The sequence below is a fragment of the Lygodium microphyllum genome, chromosome 19, assembly GCF_053477565.2.
Source record: "Lygodium microphyllum isolate KBCC chromosome 19, Lygodium_microphyllum_v1.1.10, whole genome shotgun sequence".
In the NCBI taxonomy this organism is placed as follows: Eukaryota; Viridiplantae; Streptophyta; class Polypodiopsida; order Schizaeales; family Lygodiaceae; genus Lygodium; species Lygodium microphyllum.
In genome coordinates this window covers 7,393,536-7,408,308 of record NC_141153.1, presented here as the reverse complement: position 1 = coordinate 7,408,308, position 14,773 = coordinate 7,393,536, and the positions used below count along the sequence as shown (strand labels likewise).

The 14,773-nt window shown below is 46.5% G+C and overlaps 1 protein-coding gene across 4 annotated transcripts in view; it reads left to right on the top strand.

Moving 5' to 3' along the window:
* GMI1 (gamma-irradiation and mitomycin c induced 1) overlaps positions 1-14,773 on the top strand; it is a 214,712-nt gene that overhangs the window by 144,697 nt on the left and 55,242 nt on the right. For all 4 annotated transcript variants that reach the window (XM_087701024.1, XM_087701027.1, XM_087701028.1 and 1 more), the window contains exons 28-29: positions 3,880-3,977; positions 4,178-4,276. In XM_087701024.1, coding sequence (XP_087557150.1) covers positions 3,880-3,977; positions 4,178-4,276 — 197 coding nt within the window. The remainder of the gene's footprint in view (positions 1-3,879; positions 3,978-4,177; positions 4,277-14,773) is intronic.

Sequence of the window (14,773 nt, the reverse complement as noted above, 5' to 3'; positions counted from 1 at the left end):
CGGGTTACGCCAAATGTACCAGAGAACAGTTCATCTGAAAAATTGGAAAAGGCAGGGATAATCTGAGTGCAAAGAAGATAACGAAGGCATCTTACTCAAGACCCAAGAACGGATGGGCATCCATTGCTGACAAGTTATTGAGATCAATACATAGGAGACAAAGCTCCAAATCCATCTCGCTAGAGGGAAAGAGATGAAGAGGTGAATCGGTATCTTATCACAAGTAGTGCAAAAGATACAATGGCCCCATGAGATCTTGCAGGCACATAGGACATCCCTAGTAGGAAGGCCATCAATGAGCAGCCTCCACACACAAACTTTTCTTTGATAAAGACTCTTGGACCTCCACAATTGAAGAAAGCTATCCCATCACTTCTCTTTGGTATCCTAGGTGTGGCAGACTTGTTACCTTTCTGAGTGACCCATCGCTTGTCCTATACCATCTTGTGGTAGATCTAATTAGCCGACCTTTCTAAAAATCATCCAATTTCACAAACATCCAATCTTGCCGAGGTGAACACGCTGAAATGTAGGCAACAGATTATACTGTTAAAGCTTGTCTTGTAGGGTTGACCAGATTTGGGTATTGCCTCTAGGCACCCAAAAGTGTTGGCATACGCGCATGAAAGAATTAAGACAATGGCACCCAGGAATGAGAGCATCATGTATCGATTGCAGGCCCAATTGAGCCGTGTGATTAAATTTCTGTCATTGCTAAACTTTATCGAGCGAATGAAGCAGCCTGGATATGGCCAACACTTTTGTCTCTATTGAATTAGCCCTCTTTTATAGATCAGGATGCCAAACTGGAAAGCAAAGTATCTCTTTCCAAGAGGCAATCAAATAGGTAGGAAGAAGTAACTTCAATAATTTAAGAGGCCTTGTAGAATTCAGCACATGCCACCAAGATGCCTAGATAACCATGCGACCTTGGGAGATCCCAGTCTCCTCAGTAAACAATTCTTCAACATCAATCCAAGAATTAACATGCAATAAAGCAACTCCTCTGAAGCGTTTGGGAGTAGTAATATGCTGTCAAGATATCCATAGGTGACCCAAATGATTGCCTTTCTCTTTCCATAACATAAAACAGATAGGTTGCATCAATTCCAAGAGAGACTTCTTGGTCCAAGGAAGTAAGGGTAGGAAATAAGAGACGATACCAATCATGATAGATTGTGCCACTTTGCATTGCACATGAAGAGGCCAGCCTTGAGATTTCCAATACATAAACCTTTCTTGAATTCTAGAGGACATCCAATCAAGCATTGCTTGTGGAGAGACTTCCACATGAATGGGATATTTGAAGTGCTGTTTAATGTCTCCTTCAGAAACAACAGTTCCGTGCTAGCCTAATTCTTGCAAATCTTTCTCCATAGAAGAGATTAATGTGGATTAGTGAGCATTAGTATGAAGGCGTGAGGCCAAATCAAACATAAAGGAATGATTTGCCAAAGATTGCCCGATTGACATGAGTTCAATCAGCATCGAGAAACATAAACGTATCATTTGCCAAAGATTGACCCAAAAGTTGAGAAGCACTCAGAAGAGAGAAACCAAAAATCTCCCTATTCTCGGCCAATGGATTCAACAAAGAAAGCATGGGGTGAGTGACCAATGCAAACAATAAAGGATTGAGAGGGCATTCTTGACGAAGAGAACAAGATAAAGCAATTTCTTCTGTGATTCCCCATTAAGTGCACCATGTGCCATTGCATCTTGACTGATAAGGTGAATAAGAGAACTCATGTGGGGACCAAAGCCCATGGTAGACATCAATGGGCGCATGAAGGACGAACTGACATTATGCATGATGTCTTCCCATATTGACGGGGATGAATCAACTATGGAAACACTTTCTAAAATTGTTGGCAATGACTTTGGAAAATATTTCATACAGTAAACCCATAACCAAAACGGACCTCCACTACTTCAAACTGGATGGGAAACGAACCTTAGATAGTAAGATAATAATTGTAATTTTCCAATTCGGAGAAATTGATCCGGATCCATAGATGTGTTGGCATCCCAACCTCAGCTTTTCCTATGTGGCAAATGACATAACACTTCTTCCACTTCTTTCTTAGTGATCTTTGCCTCCATCAATTCCCTCCATTCAAGCTTAAATTGATTTGGAATCTAGTGAAAAATGTATATTTGAGCAAAAAGAATATAATCAGAAAGAGCTTCTTGCCAACCCAACGAGGATCTGTAGTATTCAAGGCATATTTGAATGATAAATGTGGGGTCAATGAACGTTTCCGATTGCTTGTTTGTCAATTGCACAATATTGACCCGGGTATAATTTTGACACAAAAGAGCAAAGAAGTGAAGAGTTTGAGAATTATTATAATGCAAAGCATCCAAACGAGCTAGCGTTTTGAACTTTGCATGTTATTCCTCTTGTAGGCCTTGAACTTTGCATTTCAGCCAATTAGAACATGTGGCCAATTTATCAGAGTTATCCCCAGCCAGTTGCATATTGAGCAAATGTCCCCGAGTGCAAATAATGCAACAGGCCATGCATCAATGTCCCTAGTCAGAACTTGCGTGCTAAATTGACCAATCACCTGCTAGATGTACCTAAAAAACTGATGGTTCAATAGAAAGGACTGATTGAATTGCAAAGGAAAGTGGGCAAGAAGAGCCTTAAAGGCATGCAATGGCCGATGAGTCATTTCCAATACCAAAGGGTGGTGATCGGAAAGGATGTGATGCCTTTCCATCGACATGTCAATCTTTGCTGGAAGGAAGGAATCCCTCTGACAAATTTACATTGTATCTAGTTGGGCCTTGGTTTCCGAATGTTGAAGACATTGCTATGTAAAATCGGACTGATAAGAATGTAACCATGACCACATGTCTTCTAAGTTGTTTCAAAGCCAAGACAGCCATAGCATCCCATGCGTGACGTTTAGGGCCTTCCATAACAGAGTGAGGCAAAGTAACCTGTTCCATAGACACAGACATTAAAATCACCCATAACAAGCCCCTAGCAAGCCATGGGAAGGGACTGCAAATCCTCCCAATGGTAATGACGGTCTCAGGCTGTATTAGATGCATAGACACCCAACAACCATAGGACCTCCTCTCCAAACATAATCTCCACCACCAGGAATCTTCCATTAAATCTTAGGGGGTGTGCTCATGGCATTCCATCGCCATATCAGAGACATATTTGTTGTGTTTAATAGGGGGCTGTACATCAAAACTAGGTTGAACCACAGAATAGGGGACAACCATCTTCGTACAAGGAACCATTTCTTCTTGCTCTTCATCATCCCAAGCAAGCCAAAGTTCGTGTCCAACTCTGGCATGTAGCGAAACTGAAGAGTGAGCTGTTGTCCATCATAGAACCTTTCTGGCCTGCTAGAATGCAGTAGCTTGTATCGAACAAGAAGTGCACAGGGAAGGAAATGCTTGTTCCATTTAATCGAGGGTTGCACATCAAAACTAGGTTGAATCACAGAACATGGGCCGACCATTTCCGTACAAGGAACCATTTCTTCCCATTCTTCATCATCCAAAGCAGGCCAAAGGCCGTGCTCAACTTTGGCATGCCCAAGTGTCTGGTTATGTTTCCCCTAGAAATCACAATACCATGCTATCCCAGGGCCTGCAAAGCAAACTCCATGCAAGAAAGCAGTGTAGATTTTTGAGTGTTAATATGAAGTCTTGATGCGATAGCGAAAATATTCCGTGCTACCATTGCTTGATTGACATTCGTGCGATCAGCCTCTCTCTCTCTCTTTCACCCCCCCCCCCCCCCCCCCCCCCCCCCCCCGCGTGCGCTCTTCCCATGCCTGAAGAAGATTGTACTGCATTTTGTGCCTTTTGTGCGTGGTTCATCTGATTATTGTTGGCTGTCTTTGAATCTAGTTTTACCAGGAGAGATGGCATCAATACAATTGGTAGAGAGTCAACGAATAGATAATTGCCTCCGGACTGGTGACATAATTCGAGCTCTAACTCTACAGGTAAGTGTTGAGAATCATGAAAAAGCCTGAGAAAGTTCATAATAATTTACTTGTGGAGGTGTTGAATTCAAATAGGCAGCAAGGTTTGGAGCGTGCTCAGTAAGGCTGATCTGCTTTCTTTGCGTTAAAGTCTTCTTGATTAATTTATAAATGCTCACAGAATGGGGGGTCTTCTAATCTTTCTGTTATGCATAAAAAAGGTGATAGATTCTTATGGCAACCCTGTTCACAAAGGCTGCAAGGTTTCACTAAAACTGGTGGGAGTAGAGTTGCAGGACAGTGAAGGGAACAACCGCATGGTATGTTGGAAGGCTTCTAAATTACAAAGCTTTTGTGTTTTCTAAAATGGAAAGACTATCTTTTTTATTTCAACAAAGAATAGAAAGAATTATATAATGAGACCCCTCAAAACAAAATATCCCAAGACAAAATACAAAGTAGAAAGCAGCCCTGTAAGGGACTTCCTTATCAAGGATATGTATACTTCTGCGAGCATTATATGGTAATTATTCATCTGTTTTATCTCCTCTACTCGTTTATTATTAAGAATCATATTGTATTTTAAGCATATTAACATTTTCTTTTCAAGGAATGGAAGCTGGTCAAATGGGTGTTGATGCAGTGAGAATGTTGTTGAGCTGCTGTTACCCTTCATCACTTGCATTTCTGACTTTTCATGCCACCCATTTCTTCCTGCCATTATTTTTTCCTGTCCTCTTTTTCCTTGTCATCTCTTTAGCCTACTTACACCTGCTATTTTACTTTCAATTATTTATCCTCTTTTCTAATACAGTCCCGTTTCTGTCATACACTTGCTTCTCCCCACTACCTGGTTTGTGGAGCTCTGTCTTTGAAGGTAAAACCTTCAGTTCAATCTTTGGGTCTAATGGCAACATCCTAACCTCTGGAACTGATACTAATTTCTTTCTAAGAAAGAATACTCTAGTAATAATAGTCAAGGAAAACATTCCTTGAGGTAAAATGCAACCTACAAAGCCTTACAAAGGACTACAAGTACATCCAAAATACAAGGACTGATGAATAGCCATTCTTTTGTGTGTGTTAAAGGGGGTTTGGGAGGGAGGTGGGGGGGGACAGGATTTTGGCATTGCGAAGTACATCCTAGGTGTAATGTTTTGGTTTGGATTTTATCATCTTTCATTTACAAATCTGAGTGTTTCACGTACTATGTCCACCATTGGACTTTTCCCCATGCATGATGGGATGGTTTACTGGACTCTGTGACATCATGGATTCAAGGCAGCCAATGATTACTTAACAACTACAACTCTATTGTTTTCGGATGTGTGGTTTCCACCACATGGGAGGACTCAGCAGAGGAGATAGGAATATGAAGGATTTGGTTGGACAAGCGTTCACATCAGGAGAAACAGGGACAGGAGTAGGGAGGCCAAGAGGAGAAACAGTAAGAGTCAGAATGAGCAGCCTGGTCAGGAACAATCGAGTCAAGTCAGATGTCTGAGGTTAGCTCCTATCGGTAGGTCATAATGCAGCAGCTTGTTCAGAGCACCTGGACAAGTCCAGGTGCATAAGTAGGTTCAGACATCAGACTATAAGGGCTGCAAGGCCTTTAGGCAGAGAGAGGGCAGTGGACTCCTACTATCACAGCCTCGAGGAGTACAGAGCTTAACTTTGTGCACTAGGATCATAGAGCAGTTATACCATGATGGTAATCTTAGGTTGCCAGTCTCACAGATTCAAAGCTCTATATCCTTCGGGTAAAACACAGTCCCAAGACCCAGGACCTGGATCCGTCCCTTCAGGAGACAGTTCTTTAAACTTTTCTTAGAAGGGAGGCAGAGAGCAGGAGTATGGGCATAGGTACTTGAAGCTCCTGCCCGTTGCGCTGCTGCCCCGCCATCGCGCCAGCTTTCCCCCTCGTTCACCCGCCCTGTTCCACCCGTGGCCCGCTGTCCCGGCCTTGTTCCCCTGTGGTGCGCCCTGCTCCCCCTGTGGCAATCTCCCTGGTCATGCGCGCCCCCCCCGCTAGGCAAGTTTCCTGTCTTGTCCCCCAGCCCTGTTTCCCCCTCCCGTGCTGCCCCTGCCTCCTTTGCCCTGTGGCCCCATCCAGCAGACCCCCCACCCGCTCTGTCCAGGGCCTCCCCCACCACCGTCAGAAAACAGCATCTGCCCACCCTCCTGGCCAGCGCACCACCCCCCCCCCCCCCCCCCCCCCCCTCCTCCTCTTCCCTTCCAGTTGCTCCCTCCATCTGCAGCAACATTCCCCCCTTCGGCAGTACATCAGTGTGATTGGTAGGTTGTCAACAGAGACGCGCAATGGAAACCTTTGGTCACACACCAGTGCATTTTGCGAGTGTCCCCTAGTCAAACACCTTGCGCATCGTCCTCTTTGAGGAACAACTCTTGGCCGTTCGTGCCACAAAGCTGGAGCTGAAAGAAACAACGATCTTTGGTCGTGATCTTTGGTGGGTTGTAGGACACTCCTCATCGAGGGGCCAGCATTACTCCACATTGCGCATTGGCACAGTGCAGATTGCGGACGTGGTTCTCATGGGTGAAGGGATCCTCATGGTTCAACTCACCTCTATGAACGCAGCTCGTGAGCTAGTGGATAGCTCACCTTATGCCTACACGAAGGGTCATTTGCACGGTCCCTTAGTACAGTGGCTTCAGAGTGGAGGAATTCGCACTCCATGACAGGTTTCTTAGACATTCGGTCACCTTACTCTTCCTCGGACTGGCAGTAGAGTATCGCCAATTAGTGGAGTTTGGATGACTCTTCGGCACAGTTCTTCTTGCCTCCTTCGCAGATGGAGTGGCAGCTGTAGGAGTCCCAAAGGTACGAGTGGCTGTGAGAGATACAAAGAACATACCAAAGTTCTTGGTGATTGAGGCAAGCGGACACTCCTTCAGGGAGCAGGTTATTGTGATTGGGCAGCCATGGCAGTGCGTGCGATGCCATTACTTTGGCCATTAGGCAGCAGATTGCACGTGCTTTTGAGCCAAGGCGGCACCGTCGATAGGCCCGCGATTTGACCCTGACGGCTTTACATGGGTCTAGAGACGACACAGAGTGAGACAACAGGGGGGGCTCTGTCAGCCCCTAAGACACAACCACGGCAATAGAGAGCAAGAGGGTGGCGGAGCACCCTGCAACCCCCCCAGCGCGTCCCACCCGTAGGATCACAGACCTCCACATCCACCACCCATGGAGGCATCACAGGCTACCTCACTCGAGATCCCACAGCCTCCACATCCACCCCCTACCTCCCCAGGGATCCCTCTGTTGACCCTAGCCCACAGCTCCCCCTTCCGGGGCCACCGGTCTTCCCTCCACACCCTCCTCGTACCTTCGACCACCCCACCATCCCTCGATGTTTCTCCTCTGCACCATCTCCCCCGCCCATCAGCCCCCCTGATCCTCACCCGATACAGGTGACCCTCCCCCCCCCCCCCCTCCCACAGGAGGTGATGAGCCTCATACGCCTACATCCTCCCCTCAATAGCAGCCTATCCTCCCCACGCAACCATGAGCTCATTTGTCCCTGCTTCTACCACAGGAGTTTTTCCATAGTGGTCCATGGTCCTACTTGAGAGTTGTAGAGCGCAGAGAGTTTCCACTATCTCTAGAGGTGGAGATCTTTGTGGTCCACAAGTCAAGGAGCGGCAAGGTCCATTTACTAGCACCACCGGATTGACCAAACTATGCGTTCCTCCTTTAGACCTCTCATTCAAGAGACTGAACGATGACACAGATAAAGGAGGAGTTGAAGGGCCAGGTGGCAGACCACATCTCCTAGTGGATGGGAGGAGGAGGACTAGCACTCTTTGCCTAGTAGTGGCCAGGTTGCATGATGGACGTTAAGTGGTGGGCTGGAGCCGAGGTCCCGCATTTGAGCATTATCTTTCAAGCCCCTCCACACAATGGACAGCACCAATGGATGTGATTGAGTGGCCCTTGGCACAGGCTGCTCGTTTCTACCAGTGTACAAAGTCACGGCTGTTAGCGTGGCACATAGACTCCCTGGTTGTACTGGGTGGAGGATCTATTACCCCCATGGTCTACCCAAGGGCCACCATGGGGGAATTGAATTCACTTTCCAAGCCTGTTGGAAAGCGCATTCGCATGCCCCATAGCTCTTCTTCTTCATCAACAGCTTCGACATCGAATAGATGCATGTTCGGTCAGTCAGAGGCTTCCCTATGAGTCTACATCTTGCATCCTGGAAAGTGAATAGCCTCTAGTATAGTGGGGCACGCGGTTCCAGGAAGTAGATTGTTCGGCAAGAGTTGCAACCTGCCCTTTCCGCGCGGATCGACATGTTACTTCTGTAGGAGCACAAGTTGTCCCCCGCCAGGCCCATCGGGTAGGAAAGGTACTCCTAGGCAGTTCACACACCTACTAGGAGTACTCCATCGGTGCCGATGGGAGGAGTGGAGGCGTATGCACCTCTATTGGCTCGAGCCTCACCGCCTATGTACGTGACCACAGGATGATTGTGGCAAGGAGGGTCCTATGGATCAGATTGGATATTGGGGACTCGTGCCTTGGAGTCCTCAATGTTTATGTGCCTATTGATGTTAGGGCATGCAGCAGGTTTGTAGTGAGATTGTAGTAGGACTCTCAAAGGCCGATTCCTGGATTGTTGGAGGAGACCTCAACAACTTGGAGGCCTTAGCAAACTAGCAGGGTAGAGGCAGAGATAATGAGGGTATGGCAAGGGAGGAGTAGGAGGCATGGGGGGTCTTCGTCCTCGCAGTAGGAGCACGTGATGCTTGGCGGGACCTAACTTTCCACAGGAGGTTGTGCAGGGAGTTTTTCTAGGTGTATTTGCGTCGCATCTCAAGAGATGAGATTGCAGTCTCCGGGATCAGTATGGGAGGATTTGCTCTAGCCCAGATGGGGTGATGGAGATTGCCATTGACTACTACAAACACCTTTTCCAATAGTAGGCAGTTTGAGCCAGAGGACAACGTTGTAGATAGCAGGTTTGGGACCACATCCCGTCCCTTGCACAGAGGGATGCTCCCTCTTAGATCCCTTCACAACAAAGAAGGAATTAGAGGAGGCTTTCCATGGACAGGAGTGGTAGAAATGCCACTTGGGAGAGGATGGTCTTTTTAAAACCTTCTTCACTACCTATTGGGAGGTGTTGAAGGACCTCCTACTTGTGGCAGTGGCCAAGATAATCGGTAGGCCACTCCTACTTCGTATGTGGCAAGGCCTCCGTAAGGCCGTAATTCAGAGCCCCCCAAGATGCTAGGAAGAGATAGACCGCTTGCCCGTGGTCGAAAACCCCCAAGTCAGAGATCGGGAAGGGATAGAGATTGGCAAGTGCCCCCAAATCTAATGAGCTAGTTGGGAGGTTGGCCCTGCTCATACTATAAGGAGGTGGCGGGAGGTGTACATGATGGTGGATCAGGAGGTGCTGCAGCAGGCATTAGGTTGTTAGCGACGAGCTGAGCTAAGGAGAAGGGAGATTAACACAGCGATACCTCAGGAGTATCTTGATCCCCCGGTTCGAGAGCCGATGGAGCCTTGCGAGGTATGGTTTGCTAGATCCTCACCGGTAGGTATCCCCCTTACAGTTGACAAGTAGAGTGGGCGGAGCCTTGTTCGGGATTTTCTTCAGCGTGCACAATGGGGGGTGTGTTGTCCTTGACAGAGGGCAGCAGGATGAGGAGATCATTGTCCTTCCTTGGAGGATGATTCTTGTGGTTGGTCTTCACGGGAAGAACTGGCATCTGGACCCTTATGTGTTCTTGGAGAAGTACCAGGAGTGGCGCCTCTGGATATGGGAGAGTAGGCCACTTAATGAACCGGAGTGGGACCTTGGAGAGTGGCTATGGTTGGCCAGTGTGATCGCCAAGAAACCACTGAGGTTCTTGTAGTACACAGCTAGGATTGGCAGACATGTACTGATGCAAGAGGACATGGACAGGGTGCATTTGTGTAGTAGATACTTGGGGGAGCACAGCACGGATGCTTTCTGTCGGACTTTTTGGCGTCGCCTATGAGATTGCTAGATGCCAAGGAGGGTATTGTACTTCCTATGGCTTTTGGCACATGGAGCTCTGGTAGTAGGGAGCTGGCTAGCCCGGTACAACAAGATAGAGGGTGTAAACATTGCCCACATTAGCTTTTAGAAACTCCAAAGCACTGCCTTTGGTCTTGCGAGGCAGTATAGCTCGTGTGGAGAGGAGCCTACCGCATTCTCAGCTATCTAGCACCCAGCCTTGGATGTATCTCGTGGGGAGCTTTCTGCTAGCATGCAGTCAGCCAGGGCTATCACCTTTTGTATGAGGCCGGGATGCAAGACATGATTTTCATCATTGAGGTTGGGTCTTGCGCATTGGTCAATTTAGAGGCTTTAACCAGCTGCCAAGTCCTGGAGCCCACAACAGACCGCTCTGAGGTATGGGAGATTGTAGGGTCTCTTACAAGATGGCACATCTGGAAGGGATGATGCCAAGAGGTTTTTGGCGGGGAGTGCCTTTCAGCACAGGTGACTTTGGTAGAGCTTTGGACTTCCATCATCCACTCGCTCTACGGCCGGTGGGACCAGGTGCAGAGCGAGTTTCGAGCTTGTCAGGAGCTTGATTTTCACTTTCTGCGCACCTGGGGCGGTTCTTCATGATGCAGGTAGGCAGCCCTAGATGGAGATACATCCCCCTCCATGGCTTTTTGCCCCCATCCCTCCCAGACCGCCTTGAGAGGCTTGTATACATGATGTATTTGTGACCTTGCATCAGCTCCAGCTAGTCTGTTGGGCATGAGCACTCCGTTGTAATCAGTTTTTTGAGTAATATAATTAGCCACACTTGAAAAAAAAAGAGAGCATGAGTATGGTTCCTTATGTAAGGAGAGGCTAGGAGGCCATGAAAGAGGCTCCATTAGAGTGCAGTTATTATGCTAGAGCCTCCTTTTGGATATGTCGGAGAAAAGAATGGGACGGGTAATGAAACCCCTGGGGACAAAGTATCTTTAGGCAATGCACAATAATCCTATAAGAGACTCGCAAAACAAAAAAGCCAACAAACCATGTGTGGTTGTGAGCGACAAAAAGTGTTAGAATTTGAGTTCATGAGAAAATCACCTCTCCTTCTCATAGTCCAAATCTCGGAGACATTTGCAGTAGATATGTCCAATAAGTCGATAGCATTACTTCTCTTATTAGTCTTGATATATCAAGCAATGATGCTAGCTAGCTTTTAGTTTCAATCTATAGCAATGCCATTGAGTCGGCACTAAATCTGAAAAATTTTGCATGGTGATGGTGCTCAGGAGCTAATCAAAGATGAGATAGGCATGAATCCTTGTACATCCTCATATCGATAGTTGGACCTTTGTGTGTGGTCCATGCAACTGTCCTCCATATCACAATCACAAGTTTTGTTGTGCCATGAAAGACCGGCAATTGGATCTTCCACCATAACTAAACGAGGTGCAAATACTAGGCGTCTATGTGATAATAATCATAAAAAGGGTGAAATTTTTTTTTGGATCTAAAGCTATCCTCCAGTCTCCTCTAGAAGTCTGTTGGGAAAGGTGGTAAGATACCTTGTGCAATCCAATGCTAAGGTGCAATCTGACGTTGAGGTGTTGGAGATGCCAACTCTTGTCACAATAAGTCACAACTCTGATCATTTGTTGAGAGCATCATTTTAACTCCATTGATCCAAGTCTTGTCTGCTGGGTTTTCCGTCCTTGCATGCTGAAAAGATAATCACTCTTTCTCCATTGGTTGCTACCACCATGAGAAGAAAGTCATCTTTGATAAAAAGCCTAGTCCTCGTCTTGGAGGTGTCTAAGAGTACCACTTTTATAATGCTCTACATCATGGTTTTGGTCCTTTCATGCATAGTCACTAGAAACGTTTCATCTTGTTTTATATTTCGAGGTTTTGTTTCGCATTTCGTTTAGTTAGCTACCTTGAGGCTTCGAGGTTTCAAAAAACATTATTTATAATAATCAAAATTACAATATATGTTCGGTTTCACTCATGCCTACACTCAGAAAGGAGTGTCAGTGATCTTTAGTAGGACATTGGGGCACCTTTTACTCTCCGTACGAGAGGTTTTTTCCCTCAGATCTATTCTCTTTATTTTTGTGCCTGTGTTACACAGTTTCGTGCAGTTATCATGTTTCACACACTTCGCATGTGAACACCCTCTTATAACCCTAAGGTTTAAGCATTGTACTTTGTACTTTCATGTAATACTAGTCTATTGCATTGGGTGTCGTGTTTTCACTCTCCACACTCTCTACTTCACTCTCAGCTGAGCTTCGATCCACTCCAGCTCTCACATTTGGCATTAGAGCAGAGTACAGCTCAGTTCAGTTGCTGTCAGTTGGAACCGCCTCTTCAGTTGAAACAGCTAGCCAGCTGCCAGCCAGCAGCCAGTGACCTGCAGCTCCTGCCATCCAGCGCATGTGCTAGGCCCAGCACCAATGCTAGCACCACCCCTTCAGCCCTGCGCGAGCTGCCTCCCCAGCTACGCCCACTTGCATTCTCGTGCCCACGCCTATGACCAGTGCCACCAGTCAGTCCCCCTGCGCCCGGCTTCCTTGGAGGCCTGTGACTTGCCTGTCCATCACCTGCGCTGCACCCGGGTGCGCCACCCTGCGCCCACCTGCCCGCTTGAGTCCAGCACTGCCCTTGCAGCCTGCGACGCCCAAACCGCCAGTCCCAAGTGTGCGCAGAAGTGTGCCACCTGCGCAGGCCGCTGCCTCCAGCTTGACCTTCAGCTGCTCCTGCCGCCAGCCCAACTGCTCCAGCGAGCCTCCATCATAGATCGTTGGAGGTACAAATTTTTTAAAGTAAAAATTACCTTTTTATTTAAGATTCATCTTTGGGGAAGGTTTTTTTTCGCCCGGGCATGCACAAGCAGTCTCTATAGGTGTTTGGACACGATTATTGCAAGAATTTCTTGGCAAATCAGTCAAGAATTTTGGGGCTTTTGACTTTTGTTCAGACTTTGGTACATGTAGTACAAGTTCAGTCTGAAATAGACTGTTTTTGAGCTTTTTGGGGGCAATAAATTTTGGGGCTTTTGCTTCTACAGTGTTGCTGAGCATTTATTGCACCTTGGACTGCATGCATTACAGACAGTTTTGATAGAGTGCTTCAGTTCACTAATTGCAGCAAATTACTTGCTGTAATTTCTGAAAATTTGGAGATTTCTAGGTTGATCTAGCTTGGAAATTACTCTTTTGCTCTTTTTTGGCATTGTTTATCATGGGAAATTATGGAGGTGATATATTTACCTATGCACTCTGGTCCTTCATGATGAAGAATGTGCGAATTGGAAAGAATCTTTGGGAATATGTCAATGGTGAAGAAGTTAGGCCTAGAGTTGTGGCTCCCACTACTCCTCCAAGAGGACGTTGACAGCGGGCAACTCAACCTGTTCAGCTTGCTCCACCTCAGCCACTTCCCCAAAGATCAGCAGCACAAAAGGTATGGGATACACGAGATGCACATGCCTTGACTCGTTGATTGCATTGGAAGTTCAATGGTCTATCATCCCTCACATTCGGTCTGTAGCTTCTTCACGAGTAGCTTGGTTGACCTTGGAGCAGATGTTTGCTGGTAACAATGAGACCCGCATCTATTCCTTGAAGAAAGAGCTTGAGACACTGAAGATGGATAAGGGTGATTCTATGCAGGATCACCTAAACGAAATTCAAGACTTGCCTGAGCAGCTTATGAATTTGATGAGTATTACTCAGATGCACAGATGATATCTACTATATTGAATTCATTGCTGCTCTTGTACTTGGCCTTTTATACGGCCTTGAACCTCACAATGAGGATTTTCCCATAGCCACTTACTTTTCTTCAATTGGTTAGTTTACTTTTAGAGGAGAAGTAGACAAGAAGAAACAGTGGTGTGGATGTTATAGCCTCTGAGTAGGCTTTTGTGTCATGATAGAAGGGCAAGAGCAGTGAAGCAAAGAATGCTCCGCAGAGCTTTGGGACTTCAGGTAGTTCACAGGGCAATAAGAAACAAGGGGACATGTAGGCCAAGAATGGCCAAAAGCCATTATTGCAAGAAGCTAGGCCACTACATCATTGAGTGTAGAAACCGCATAGCTAAGAAGAAGAAATGAGAGTGAGGGATGTTTGATTCTGATGCTCCTTCCACTGCTATTGAGTCCTTGTCCTTTGTTGCAGACAAGGACTATTGTTTTATACATGCAATTATAACTGTTCTTGGCCTAATAGAGCATTTAGCTCTACTAAGGATGCAGACACATGGTTTTTTGGTATTGGTGCTTCTAGGCACATTACATCTCGCAGAGATTTTTTTGCTTTTGTTGTTGCAGCCCTTGTTGGCAAGTCGGTACAGTGTGCCAACAATGCATCATACTCTGTTAGAGGTATTGGGGAGATTGTGCTCACAACCATTGATGGTTCTATTTACCGCCTATAAGATGCCTTGTTTGTGCCAGGTATAAAGAAGAATTTATTATCTATTTCCTCTTTGTTGGCCCGGTGTCGTTTGTAGGTCACCTTTGATGATGATGGGCTACTCTTAAGTGAAAAAGTCAGAAGTGTATGATGGATTTTTGTCTTTTGTGGCACTTGTTGAGAACCAATCTAGCTGCATGGTGAAGCCTCTCCATTCGGACCGAGTGGGGGGATACCTGTCCTCTATGTTGAATTCTTTTTTGAAGTAGAAGGGCATTGTTCGTCAATACACTACCGCTTATACTCCATAGCATAATGGGGTTGCAGAGAGGAAGAATCGGTCACTCATGGAGATGGCAAGATGTATGCTGAAAGCAAAACCTTGCCACACAGTTTTTG